Source organism: Neolamprologus brichardi, chromosome 23 (assembly GCF_056152115.1).
Source record: "Neolamprologus brichardi isolate AB-2024 chromosome 23, ASM5615211v1, whole genome shotgun sequence".
NCBI lineage: Eukaryota > Metazoa > Chordata > Actinopteri > Cichliformes > Cichlidae > Neolamprologus > Neolamprologus brichardi.
The window spans coordinates 34,915,847-34,930,857 of NC_142125.1; the positions used below are offsets into that span (position 1 = coordinate 34,915,847).

Genomic DNA, 15,011 nt, shown 5'->3' on the forward strand with positions numbered 1-15,011 from the left:
AAAGGATTGGCCATCTCTTGGATTTATGTAAGCATCTTGCATGTATTTAACACAGTTGCCTCATGCTTTAAAGCTAAGTGTAACTATATAGTGTAGAAACTACATGATATGCAGAGAGGGTAGATTAAATTGTCCATATCATGTTCGAGGGAAGTAAGCCAATAATATAGCAATGTTAAATCTTGCGACACCGCACGGGATTTCAGTCTTGCACGCTTTGGATCATGGTTTGAGGAAGGCATCCATCTCAGTCAAGTCGAGCAGCCACCTCTACTTTTTTCGATATACCGTTTCTATCTTGAACGTAATTAAATCATGTGGGATCTGTATGAAATTCAACAACTTAATTTGTTCTTGTTGAGATGACATGATACAATCTAGTAAGGGTGGTTAGTTGCTGGACTCATGAAATTAATAAGATTGCACGAGATTTCAAACTGCAGGAAAATCACTGGAGTTATAAGAGGCAGACAACTACACACACACACCACATGTATACTATCACTATTTATTGTGGTTTGACAGAGATGTACAGAACATTCTGCATCAAGCGTTGAAATCATAGCTTTCCTACTTTTGTCAAGGCTGGATTGGTGGCATGGTTAGTGCTGTTGCCTCACAGCAAGAAGGACCTGGGTTCAAATCCACAATCTGGCTAGTTTGCAGTGGGTTCTCTCTGGGTCTTCTGGTTTCCTCTCACAGTTGAAAGTCATGCAGTTGTTAGAGTTAGATTAATTTGTGGTCCTAAATTACCTGTAAATGTGAGTGCAAATGGTTGTTTGTCTCTACCCAGTAAACACCAGTATGTGGGCCCCACATGGGCTATGGGGGTTCCAAGTGGGGATGGGCTTACAATGGGCATCCAATCTGAGACCCACCTGGGTTAGCAAAGTAGGACCCACCTGAGCCAGCCCAGATGGGCTATGTTCTATGGGCACCATATGGGTAACATATGGGAAGTTGCATGAACAGGCAACTGAGTTTAACGACCTTAGTTAAGTATAATTATTAGTCATGTGCAAGTATAAACATGAATTAAGATGAAATAACTGATAATAAATTATGCCAGAGGCAGCATATGTATATTTAATTAATAACAAAATATACATATAAAATATATTAATATAAGGGAAACACAAAGAACAGATGTGACTTAAAATTGTAAGACGCTTAATAAAATAAAATAAATGGTTTTACATTTGAGTGGGAAAAAAATTTCACTCCATGTAGGAGTGCTTTTCGAAATCTCGCGTTATTTCATGAAATATCAGGAGGTTTTCTCAAACCGTCCCCCCCCATTCTGGAACATTCTTCATTTCGCGCCTTTGGACAAAGCTGACAGTTAAGCTGGCAATTTTTGGATTAAGTGCATCTTTGAGCTATGGACTTATTTTCTGCACTAAGGGTAAGAACTTTTTGACTTAATTTGAATCCCTAAGTATAAATGAAATGTTTACAAAGTTATGATGCTGCAAAGTAATGTATGGCACAAGTGCTGGCGAACTTTTTCCTAGCACTCAAGCAAGGCTAAGCTAGTTGAAATTTTTAGGTAATGTTGGATTTAGCCAATTTTCACAGTTTGAAAGCACTGTCTGGTGTCCTGTATGCTGCTTAACTAGCACCAAAATTAATGACTGCGTGTACTTAACATTAAGTTGTACTTAAACATTATCTTGGTTTTTCTCTATGATTAGTATTAATAAAGGATGGTATTAGACCAATTTAACGAAGTTCTAAATTTTTAGGAGGAATATGGGAGGGTATTTTCACTATCAGAGCAACCAAAATTGATTTGGTGTTGTCTTTATTAGCTTCATTCCTCACAGCTAAGTGAAGAGGGTAGGCCATGGCCATGAGCAACTGGTCCCCAGCTTTTGCCCCTGTGTCAGGAGCATGCACAGCAGTCAGAGAGGCAGATCAGTGAGCACTCTATTTCTGTAGAAGACATCGTCATCATTTTTCTTGCCATTGTTCTCATTTTTCCAGAAAAAGCAAATAAAAAATATAGGTGTTCTTGATTTGTTTGGGTTTTTTTTTTTTATACACACTTTAGTATGCAACTTTATATGTGTAGTTGTTTTAGTGAGAACTTCATCAGAAATACTGTACTGACTCTCGAATCTGCCTCTTACTGTTGTTCAAGCTCTGTACATGAGGGAAACTGATTATTTAAGCAGAAATGATCGGTCTTGTTAGGGCCACAGTGCCAACTCCTTTTACTATGATTGCTGTGGCCCTTCTTTTTTCCTTTTTGTAATGTATATTTAGCTAGAATCTACACATTTATTTATTTATAAAAAAGAAAAGCAATTGCTCTTTGGATGTGGTTCTAAAGATCTGTGATCTTTAAGTGCTTGTCTGATGCCTGATTTGTGCATGCTCACTGTTATTTTAATTTGTTTCATTATGGCTTAAATTTGTTTGAATTTTGTGCATGCTCCTTTATCAGCCTTCCTGCATGGGCAGCTTGTGTGGTTATTGGCCAGGAGGGTTTGCAATTATCTCAAAACTTGAGATGTTTGTTGTTTTGATTATGACTATGGCTACTTATAAATTGCATAGTCACACTATTGCATTAATATGTTATTAATATCTGTATATTGGTTTGATTTTGCTGTTGGACAGTGGAGTGAATCGTAGCAAGGGTTATGTGTGGTTTATTTCTTTCTTTATTTTTCAGACTTTGACATAAGAAGCAGTGTATATTTCAAAATTCATTTCTATTTAAAATTTCATGCATGCCAGAAATATACTAGTAGGAATCTTTTTTTGAGTTTGTAACAGTTAGAATTGTTACTTTATAAAGCAATGTCAGGGTCTTTTATTGTAATACAACAGCTTTTAAGGCTGGTGTAAGCATCACAGCAGATGTCTTTATGCCAAAGTAACTGAGGATAAAACACAGAAAAAAAGGAGATTTTCTTGGAGTGGCTTTTTAAATCAGATAGCCTTAGAAATATTCTGCAGTTGAACAAAAACTGAAGAAAACCATGAATCAATATATGAACATTACCTGATACTGCTGAAGTAAAGCAGAGCAAAGTTACAGAGGTTTTTAGAGGTTTTATTAGAGAACAAGCTGAGTTTTTTGCAATTTGGCATAATTTGGCACAAAAAAACAACTGACAACAGCGCTAAGCACAACCATACACTGATGTATAATAAGCAAGGGAATAATGTGGAAAACAGATTTCAGATGGGGAAACTTTTCTTGAATTACACTACGAGAGAGCTGTGCAGGAAGTGTGACTTTTATTTATTTTTTTCAATTGTGGTGGAAACAAGACAGCAAGAGGGAATTAATCACAGTATTTATCAAATGTGAAGCGTAGTTTGGATCTTCTTTTGCTGCTGGTTCAGTTAATTTTGGTTGGAGAGTGATGAAACCTGGAGCTTCAGAATCTGTGAGCTGTCTTTCAGAAAGCAATGGAGCAATCTGAGAGGACAAAGAGCTCAGAGGAAAATAGCTCAGAAAGTTGTTGAACATTTTAGTCTCGTTTCACAGTAAAATGAGTCAGAGCATCATCAGGACTTAATTTTGTACTCTGATTCTTTTGAGAATAAAACACTTGAGGAAGAGCACTATGATTGCGATGAACATGCTAAAGATTATGTTTTCATGAAATTTCTGTTGATTAAAGGACTGATGAAACTTTGTGCTATGGCCAACAAAGAGCACCAGGTTGGGGTGTCACTTTGAACGAGCTGGGTGTGGGATATGGGGGTAATGCGCAAGCTTATTTATCTTTGGTTAAAAGGTCCCCGAAAATGCAGACAGTCTATGCAAATTCTAACTGATTTCAGCATTCATGGTTTCTGTCAGGCAATATTTGCCTTAAAGTTTTGCAAGCAAACCAAGGTCTCTCATTGAAATTAGCACGTGGAAAGCAACTGAATTGAGACAGGTTTTGCTTTACACAAGCCCAGTTGTTCTACTGAATAATATACCAAGCCAAATGTATAGATACTTTATACTGTTATCTGCATCTATAAGAATTCTTCTAAGTCCTGATTTGTATATTGATAACTGACTGTGATTATGCAGAGGATGTTTTGAAGCAGTTTGAAGCATTTGGATTCTGGAAGCAGATTGGGAAAAGGGAAGTGGAAAAGGAGGTAATTATGTTAAAAACACCTTAAAAGCAAAAATTTATTATTGAGATTATAAGAAACAAAAACAAACTGACAGTTTCTTTAGCAGACCCCTGCTGCTCATCAGGTTCAGATATGATTTCAAAATAGTGCTTTATAACTTGTTGACTTTTAAAAATCTGTTTTAGACTCTTTTTTTTTTATGCCATTATATACATTAAGGTTTTTAGTTTGTAGGACTAACCAGTACCCTAAATTATGTGTTTGGATTATTATTTATTTGTGTGTGTGTGTTTGTTGTATTTTGTTTGTTTGTTTGTTTTTAAGGCCAGTGATCCCGTCAAGCTCCGATGAGGATTGGGACAACACTGCGGAACAGCCAGAGACCTCACCACCATCAGCAATGGAGAATAGACATTCAAGTGAAACTCCCTTCCTGAACATCACTCATCCATTTGTTCAGCCGCTACAACCCTCAACTCCTTCACCTGTGGTTTCACAACCAGTTCCAAGACAACTTCTACAAGCCACCAATACGAGCATGTTTGTACGTGTTCTAACCCTCCTGGAAGACGTTAAGGACACTCAGAGGGTCCACAGTCGAATGCTACAGTCTCTCCTTACACAACGTGATGGACCAGTTGCTGCAGTATTACCTGAGGGTGCTGTATTTCCCATCCGGACAGTAGCAGATGTAGCAGCACTGGAGCAAAAACTGGATGACCCTGTCTTCCTAAAAGAAGTGGTAAATAATAATGATGTAATAACAATATTCAACGATTAATGCCTCAATCAGTCTGTGTTTCATGCTAGCAGTTATGATCAAGGAAAGTTGCTGTTTGTTCGAACATGGTCAGTGCAGTGAAGGAGTGGGAGGAGAGCTGAACAAAAGTTGCTATTTTTGTTAATAAAATAACTTCTCCAAACATTATCTAGTTATAAGTTGTGCCATGCCAAACCCAAAACTTAAGAAATTACTTTTGGTGGATCATTTAGCTCTTTGCATTCGCATCAGACAGTGTTTGACTTTGACACCTAACTCTTTCTCAGTCAATTAGCATCAATATTATAGATTCTTTTAGGTGTGACTGATGGTACTACTGTCAGTAAAATTATTGTCCTTGCGTGTCCTAAGGTTGCTGTTGTGGCAGAGATCGGAGGGAGCACTGTTGATGAAGCCTCAAGAAGAATGATGGCCTTCATTATGGACAATGCTCTTTCCAGGCAATATAACTTCGTTGGGCGCCATGGAAAGTGGGAATTTCGAGGGCTTAAAGTTTTTGAAGTGCTATATGGTAAGCTCATTAGTTGTAAGATATTTTGTTGATGTTTGAATAACAGATGCTCACTACAGCTTCAGTCATTCAGAATCAACTTTTCTCTCCACCATTGTGAGCGGCTAGCTTCGCAATAACAGAAGTTTGACTTGTTCCCAGTTAGCCTAGCGGTCAGCAAGGAGGCTGCAGCGCTGCATTATGGGATCTGTAGTTTGTATATTATTAGCGCCTCATATCGCCAGGCCATGCATAACAATAATAGTACATCTATATAAAATGATCTCGCGGGCCGGATGTGGCCCGCGGGCCTTGACTTTGACACATGTGGTTTAGATAGACTGTACAAATTGTGGAGATGAAACCATCAGCTCATGTTGTTCTGGAGGTTGGTGGCTGCTGGCAAGAATGACCACATTTCTTTCTGGCTTGCAGCATACTTGAAGAAGTCTCTCACTAAACAGTTTTTTGGTTGCTCACAGAATGTGAATAAGCTCCAAGAACTCCAGGGCCAGCCTGTATTTTTACCAGTGTAATGGGTAACACACTGATTTATCTGATGGCCCTATTTTTGATTTACATGAAAATCATTGGCGCCCGCCTGGCACACACCTCAAGAAGTGGAATCTGTTTTCTCCTTGGTAGATGTAGCCCTTGTTACATTTTACTATTTTGTTTTGTGTTCATTATGAGGTGCTGCACCATGCAAAAAACTGGTTAACCACTTGCCTGTTCTAAGCTCTGTGCCGATCACTGAGACACCCCACAACACCAGTTATCATTGTAACTATGTAGACGTCTTTTAAACATTTGTCTTCAATTCAGATGGTATAAGGTAAAATATTTCACATTAATTTAATTTTTGAGTGCCTACTTGGCAAATAATTTTGTAAATAGCTTTTCTTTTTAATGTGATAGACTGGTGAGCTGTCCAGGGTGTACCCTGACATTTATCCTATCACTTCTGGGTTATGCCCCAGCCCCCTGCAACCCAGATAGGAGGATGGTAGTTGTTGTAGATCCATGCAGTTCTTATCTTAACCAGACTCTAGACTTTGTTGAATATTATGTAATATGAAGACAAAATGTAGTATTTAAGTGACCTAGTAGTATTGGGGTAAAGGTTATTGAATAGTGTTGAAATAAAATGACAAAATTGCGAAGGATTAAAATATTCCAAAAGCTCACCTTACTTCATCTAAACATGTTTCAATCGCTTTTTATCAACACAAAATGCACAGGTTTATTGAATATGAATGAGTTGTGTTGATTTAACTCAGTTGTTTTAAGTTTCTGCCAAAGCAAAAAAGTTGTGTGCAACCAATGTCCACTATTGAATAAAGTAAATCCAACATGGCCTTTTTTTCAGTGTTCACTTGTAATATTCCTCAGACTAAATGTGTACCACAATGTATATGTGAAGGGTACAACAGAAATATCTTGGAGGGTACTATGCTAGTGACAAGCCATTGTACCTCTAAAGGTACTATAAAGTATGCCATTTACTTAGAGTGCACTGAGACGAATGTCAAAAAGTAAAATCAGGGGATACACTCAGTAATCAAATATCACTCCTCTCATTTCCTATGTGTGCGGAAATCATCTTGTTTGTGTTTGCACCACTGTGCCTTTGGTTATAATTAGGACAAATATGCCATGCGCAGACATGTACACACACACACACACACACACACACACACACCCAACACGAACATTTATAAGCTTTCTACACTGTGGATCCACGGTTAAAAATATCCCAGTAAACACATAAAACTGCATCAAACCGAGCTTGGCAATAGCAATAAACACCATCCCTTCATATTAACATTTTGTTTTGTGAAATGCCAAATTCAGACCATAATAAAAAAATAATAATAAGCAATACCAGCTGCTAGCTGCATGGTTGCTAATTTCAGGTCAGCGTGACGTCGCAACTGCTGAAATGTGTTTGAACCGAGGCCACAAAATGGCTTCCTTGATCTAAACGGAGCTGCTTTAAATGGGAGTTAAAGGGATGTAATTGAACCTTAAATATGTTCCTCAAAAATCTTTAATTAACCATTTACCAGGGATAGATAACCAGCTGGTATAATGCCGTGGAAAACTGGATTTGAAAGCTTTAGAAGTGTCTTTAAGGCATTTGTTAAGCTCTGTCGTGTCCATCGCCAGAAAGAAGCTGTGCTGTCTGTCTGGGGGAATTAAACTGAGGCAGTTTAATCAATCACAGAAAATATCATTCTCTATGCAAGCATATCAGAGTGTGACCTTGGTCTTGTACAAGCGGGAAAGCAGCCAAAAAAAAAAAAAGCTTCCACCACAACTTCCAGTATGGAAATTTATTTGAATAAGAGTCATTGCAGAGGGGCAATGTCAAACAAACATCCCTCAGTCAAAGCAGCACCAAGGAGGAAATGGGTTTAGTGTTGCAGACTTCAATTTAAAGCCAGCAATCTGGTTTAGCTTTAGCATTTTGTCAGTTATTACTTTTTTTTCACAGAGAAAGTACAGAACAGGAAGGATGTGAGAGGAAATTGGAGCCAAATTCCATCCATTCACATGCTGTACATGGCCACTTTCCCCAGGCGAGTGTGTGAGTCAGCTCAGTGACTGGGAGCAACCCCGAGGAAGAGTTTTTGTTCACCTGTGACGATGTGGCTCGCCCAATCCTCACTAGACTTTAAATTATTCAGCACCAACACCAGCTGTCTTCTCTTATAGCTCAATATCCACTTTTTCTGAGATAATAAATTATTAACTGTTTAGACCCAGTTATTCTTTTCCTTATTTTATATAACTATATACTGTTAAAGTTGTGGATGCTCATAAACATGACTAAAGTTTACAATGCTGTGCTAAAGTCTTGAGTCATTCCTCATTACTATATATTTTGTTTCCACAGAACCAGACTTTCTTCTAATGTTGTAAAGTGGTCTTGAGCGATAGTTCGCCAAGTTTCACCACAAAATCAATTTGAATGGTTAGGCACTTGGTTAGTAGTAGCCTAACACAAAGCATGATTTCTTTAGTTAAATCTATAACATGTCAACATGAAAAGCAATTTGACAGCCGTAAAATAGTATTTTAGCACCAACAAGGTGATTCCCAAAGAGAAACATGGTATAGCTCTTTGTGGTCTGCAGTTTGTCCTTAAAAAAATGAGAAAATTGGACAAGTAGAGGACAAAAAAAAGCGACAGGCCTAAGAGAAAACTATCTACATCACATGACTTATATCTGAAAGTCATGTCCTTAAGAAATAGGAAAACGAAGAACAAAAAAGTCTTGATGCAGAAAAATACACTAAACCCAAATTTTAATTATTGTTTCAAATCATTGTTGTCATGTGTGGAAGAGGTTGGGATGGACAGGCGCTGTCATGGCTTTGGTTGTATCTTAGTCAGTGGTGTTGGGGATCTTGTCAAAACTGAAGGAAGTATAAACGCTGGAAAGCACCATCACATTCATTAATCCATTTTGATTACCATCTCAAAATCAAGTGACAGACAATGGCTTCTTTCTCAGTATGACAGTGATCCCAATCACACTGCTAGTGCAGTAAAAGTATACCTGTATAGACATGCATACAATGGAACATTGTCAGTTATGGATTGACCTACCCAGAGATCATGTTAAGACAGAATGGATCATGTTTTTTCCGCATACTAGAGTAATAGGGCCCCTGAGAACTGTAAAACCTTTGAATTTTTTTTCAGTTCTCGTCTCATTTTTATTACTGTTTTTGACTTTCCTATGTCATTCAAGCTGCCTACCAGTAAGCAAGTGCATTACTGGAGGAATATTGTAAAATGTTGGAAAAGTAATTTAAAACTTTGGTAAAATGAAGTTAAAAACAAACAAAAAAGTGCTGCTGTGTGGGTTTTCTCTGGGTACTTCAACTTGCTCTTACAGGCTAAACAGTGATTATAAATTGTACGTAGGTGTGGATGTGAGTGAGTAGATGTTTGTTGTGCTGGACTGTTGATTTCTCTAGGTTGTACAACACCTCTCGTATCAGAGCACAGCTTCTCTTTAGGAGAAAAGCAATCCATATTTTTAATTCTTGAACTTGAAGCTTTAGCATTTACTCAGACGATGTGATATGTGAACCCGAGTACAGACTCATAGGCAGAGCTAACTAAAGAGAAACCTTTTATTGAATATTCCAGCAAAGGTACAAAATCCAAAAACTGGATAGGAGAAGACAAACTCAATCATAACAGACAGTGAGTTCACAGGGAGCCAACCAGAGGCTTATGCTATGAAGCGAGTTCAACATATCCAGGGTATTGTTCTGTTATCTGGATTCACTTACCCATAACACTGGCAGGGATAAGCAGTCATACAGCTGGTTATCAACTCACTAAATTAATCCAGAGTTTCACCTGCACATTCACATGAAAGGATCTGTGATCACAGGATCTGACTAACGAAAAAGAGACATTTTAGGACTCAAATAAGTCTTTTTCTGCACAAAATTATCTCTAACTCTCTAACTAACTCTAATCAGAGACATATGATGATGATAAAATTATGATTCGGTCATTCTTCCAAGAATGGTCAGGCTGTTTCCTGGAGAACTGACTGGTAAGTAAAGTACTGGTAATTTCATACCTGCTGATCTCTAATCTGGAATGTAAACTGCTCCAGAACAAACTAGGTTCAAAACACAAGTTAAGATATACTCCAGTAAGCAGTGAGCCACCATTGTAGTAGAAAACCCAGAATAAACCCTGAAGTTACTTGGATAAGATGACATCCTGCTTCATAGTGAAGGGCAACACAGACTGAGACCACTACGCCCTCACTGACATCATACATCATTTCATACAGAAAAAAAACAGGAACACGGCATTTTTAAGGTCTGAGCCAAAAATGTAGTGGCTCATGTTTAGTGAGTGTATTAACTGCTAGCTAGCTAGCTAGCTAGGCAGATACATAGATTGATAGATAGGTAAGGAAAAGCAAAATAGTCCAGGTTATTGTTAGGGTGAAAGGTGAGGTACAGTACAAATAAACCTATGACAGCTGGGATAGACAGATTTATAACAGAACAGTATTTAATAATGTTATTCATTTGCCATTTCTTTGCAGCACAACCTCATCAGAAAAACAATAAGGGGATTGAAATAGTTGTTTTAATCATGCTTTTGTGTGTGTAAAATGTCTAACCTTTCTTAAAAGACGGTAGTGGTGATAGCACCACCCCTTTCATACGCTATACTTAGGTTCTGCAGTTAATGATACACAATATATCTTCCACTTAAATATCAGATTTTCCTTGCAAGCATGAATAAAGTGAACGCGCTCACTTTATGTTGATCTTTCTGATTTGCAGAATAGGCTTTTAGGGTGCCATTATCTCACTGTAATATTTGAAGGTTTCATTAGAACATAAAGAGCTTTGATAAATGTATTAGTGCAGATGCTTTTTGTTCTTTTTTTATAGGTATGTATTGTTAAGGCTTCGTTCTTTCTTATGATTCAAAGACTAATGTGTTTTTCATTGGCTTTTCTGGGTTTTTGTTATCCTTCTGAAGAACACTTTTCTGTCTCTGTTCAGTAATGCTCAGATAATCACCCACTGTGATTTTGTGTTTGTTCCAAACAAAACAGAACACCATCAGAGGACTTTTGATCAGAAAATGTGAAACAGTAAATGGAAAAGCTGTAATGTATATATCTCTAAATACTATTAGATTTTCAGAGAAGCAAAACTAATATGATCTTCACAAATAAATGTCACCAATGGCTGCGTTAGGTCTACAATAAACATGGAAATGCCAAGATAAAAAATTTTGGACAGACTTATACTACTTATCAGAATTAAAGTTCTAAAAGCTACATTGGTCTAAAGTGGAAAAACATATATTCTACAATAAGGGCAACTTTTAAAAACCAAAATTAATTCAATTATTCAATTCAATTCAATTTTATTTATATAGCGCCAAATCACAACAACAGTTGCCTCAAGGTGCTTTATATTGTACAGTACATCCTACAATGATAGATAGAAAAACCCAACAATCATATGATCCCCTTTGGCGACAGTGGGAAGGAAAAACTCCCTTTTAACAGGAAGAAACCTCCGGCAGAACCAGGCTCAGGGAGGGGCGGGGCCATGTGCTGCGACCGGTTGGGGTGAGAGAAGGAAAACAGGATAAAGACATGCTGTGGAAGAGAGACATAGATTAATAGCAGGTATGATAGGTCTATTAACACATAGTGAGTGAGAAAGGTGGGTGGAAATAATAATAATAATAATAATAATAATAATAATACATTTTATTTATAGGCGCCTTTCAGACCCTCAAGGTCACCTTACAAAAAACGTGAACAATAGCAGTAAAAAATAAATAAATAAATAGACATAGGAAAAGAAAAACTCAATGCATCATGGGAATCCCCCGGCAGCCTACGTCTATTGCAGCATAACTAAGGGAGGATTCAGGGTCACCTGGTCGAGCCCTAACTATATGCTTTAGCAAAAAGGAAAGTTTTAAGCCTAATCTTGAAAGTAGAGATAGTGTCTGTCTCCTGAATCCAAACAGGAAGCTGGTTCCACAGAAGAGGGGCCTGAAAACTGAAGGCTCTTTCTCCCATTCTACCTTTAAATACTCTAGGAACAACAAGTAGGCCTGCAGTGCGAGAGCAAAGTGCTCTAATAGGGTTATATGGTACTACAAGGTCAAAATTATATGTGGGCTTTTGTAATACATCAGTCACACATGTCTATAGCTTGCTTGTTAATCATCAGTCATGAGAGAAAAATGTGTGTAAATGGTTTCTGGAGGTTGGAAAAAGTCACTGTGAAATCACGCAGTCACGCAGGCCGAGAGACTGGTTGGTGACCCCCTGGCAACCGCTCGTCACAGTGGGGAAAAATGTTAGCAAGTAGATTCTGAAAGTTGCTGAAAGTCACTAGCAACTACTCTTTGAAAACAAGTGAAAATGAAGCAAATCACTGTATTTTTCTCCATTCAGGTTTTAGCCTGTTGCGTTGGATATCCATCAAGATCACCAGCACAGCCCCAAACCATGGCAGAGCCTCCATGGCACCTCTCATCTGAACTCCATCCATCCATCCATCCATCTTCATCCGCTTTATCCGGGGCCGGGTCGCGGGGGCAGCAGCCTAAGCAAAGAGGCCCAGACCTCCCTCTCCCCAGCCACCTCCTCCAGCTCATCCGGGGGAACACCAAGGCGTTCCCAGGCCAGCCGAGAGATATAATCTCTCCAGCGTGTCCTGGGTCTGCCCCGGGGCCTCCTCCCGGTGGGACATGCCTGGAACACCTCACCCAGGAGGCGCCCAGGGGGCATCCTTACCAGATGCCCAAACCACCTCAGCTGGCTCCTTTCGATGTGGAGAAGCAGCGGCTCTACTCTGAGCCCCTCCCGGATGGCCGAACTTCTCACCCTATCTCTAAGGGAGATGCCAGCCACCCTTCGGAGGAAGCTCATTTCATCTGAACTCCTCTTTGCATATTTACAGTGATTTGTACCACAAATTTGGAGTCATCGCTCCATCACACTTGTTGCCAGTGATTTCCAGTCCAGTTCTTGTTTAGTTTGGCATACCTCAGTCTTCTTGGCTTCCTGACAGCAATCCTTCCACTGAGACCATTTTTGATGAGTTTTTAGTGAACAGTAGATGAATCGACTGAAGGGCTAAATGCATCTCTCAGGACCTATATCAATCCTTTGTTGGCTTTTTCCTGTTTCTTAAGGACGTGACTTTTAGATGCTGTTCATTTGCTGTATGTAGGTTTTTTTTTTAATGCCTGACACTTTTTCTTCTGTCCTCCATTTGTCATCCTTTAAGGTTACACTGCACACCATGCCAAATTTTGGTCTAATAGCACTTTTAGAGTCACCTTTTTTATGCAAAAATGCATTTTTATGCCTGTCAGACTGTGTTATCTTTGGCATTTTTTGTAGATTCACCTAAAATTATGCCTTTGAGACAAAGTGCCTAAAGACATTTAAAATTGGTTCATTGCTGATTTGCCTATTATTGTAGACAGAACACTGGTTCATCCCTTGAGTTAGGTACCCTTTGTATGTTTGAATGATTCATGTTGTAAGTTATTGTGAATAATTTTTCGAAAAAAAAAATCTGAAAAGTATCCAAAAACAAAAATGTCACTTTTTTTTTTTTTTACATTTTGCTTTATTTCTTTAAAGGTTGACTTTGAACTAAATTTAATTTTTGGACCTGAATAGTATATTTATTATTCAGCATATTATATGTAGTCATGTGACTGATTAATATGCATCTATTTTTCTTTTCTGCAATACATTTGGGAATGGAATAGAAAAAAATCAAAATCAAAAACAAGAATTGGGTGCATGAGCTTGAAGTTAAAGTCGTTAAAGATGTTTGCTGTAAAATCATTCCACTCTGGAGAAAGAACAGTTCAAAGAAATCATTAAAAGCCCCAAATCACCACAACATTCATGCCCACCATGAGTTCATGTAAACCTCTAACTGTTTATAGTATTCTTCAGTTTCCTTATTTTTCCAGTTTTCCCAAGCCTTCCAGCATTAATCATTTATCAATATTTTTTTTTCCATCTTCTTCTTTGTTACTTTTGATCTCTTTTACATACTTTGGCCTACTGCTCTCCGGTCATATGGTGACCTGCACACCAACTGAGCCAAACCTTGTATCAAAATGTGTCTCCTAATACGATGATCCACAGTGCAACAACTTTCATCCAATCAGAGTCAAACTAAGACTCAGTTTTCATCTTATGGTTATTTTTAGAAACAAAACTAGTTGGCTGCATGGCCACAACCAGCTATGAGGTCACTGAGGTTTGGACTAAATCAAGACTATGAGTCTTTCATAGTGTGATGCTTCAGATGGCGTTTACTATGAACCGATTCTACAAGTTATGGCTTACCCTACAGTGACTCTGACTGGGTTGTGTTCAGAGGGTTAGGTTTACCCATGACTCATGAGGAGTGATAACTGGTTAGTTTAGGCAACAGGAGTGAATCACAGGCACAGTAGGGCCAGTGCCATTGAGTAAGTAACTTTTCCCTTGTGCTATTTAAATTTCAAGTGTTACAAAATAGTTTTGTATTTTGTTTTGTTATTTCCATTGTTTTGTAGACACAAACCTCATCTTCCAGATTTCTATATACAAAGCTGCTCCAGCAACAAAAGGGAAGCTGTACAAAAAAAGTTTTCACAATGAATTGCAACTCTACGACTTAGTCTCTTCAAGAGGTGTAGAAGTGCACTCATTTCTAAACCGTGCTCATAGCCAAGGTCTGGGTGCTGTACACACATTTAAAAAGTCTGAAAGTCAAAGAGATTTTCAAAATAAATGATGTAGCCATTAAATCAGATATTATCATAGCACATACGTAAATCTTAATTTTTGAAGTTCTGGTTTTACTATCATCATGGTTAGCAGTTATTGTTTAGTAAGCAATGGATTTTGCATCGATGAGTCACAAAACATTCTGTTCTGTTGTCCCCTACTATCTAAGCACTGTCATTTCCTTGTTGACATTAAACCCTACTGTCCTCAGCTGAAATTATTGGTTTAGGATTTCCCAAACTGCATTAACGCTACATGACAGACTTCTACTTTATAATCTGCAAAATGTAGCAAAGGTTTGTTTTCAGTGCATTTG

At 38.2% G+C, this 15,011-nt stretch overlaps 1 protein-coding gene across 3 annotated transcripts; it reads left to right on the forward strand.

Annotated features, from left to right (window-relative positions):
* The first annotated feature begins 1,316 nt into the window (after positions 1–1,316).
* LOC148096284 (uncharacterized) lies at positions 1,317–12,492 on the forward strand. 3 transcript variants are annotated; one of them, XM_087836247.1, is made up of 5 exons: positions 1,317–1,405; positions 4,046–4,116; positions 4,420–4,837; positions 5,228–5,387; positions 7,864–8,195. In XM_087836247.1, the coding sequence occupies exons 3-5, from the start codon at positions 4,496–4,498 to the stop codon at positions 7,971–7,973; spliced, it is 612 nt and encodes a 203-aa protein (XP_087692373.1). In that variant the 5' UTR covers positions 1,317–1,405; positions 4,046–4,116; positions 4,420–4,495; the 3' UTR covers positions 7,974–8,195. The 3 variants fall into 3 exon arrangements, with proteins under 3 accessions (XP_087692373.1, XP_087692374.1, XP_087692372.1); XM_087836248.1 differs by lacking the exons at positions 4,046–4,116; positions 7,864–8,195 and adding an exon at positions 12,347–12,492; XM_087836246.1 differs by lacking the exon at positions 4,046–4,116.
* Positions 12,493–15,011: the final 2,519 nt, after the last annotated feature.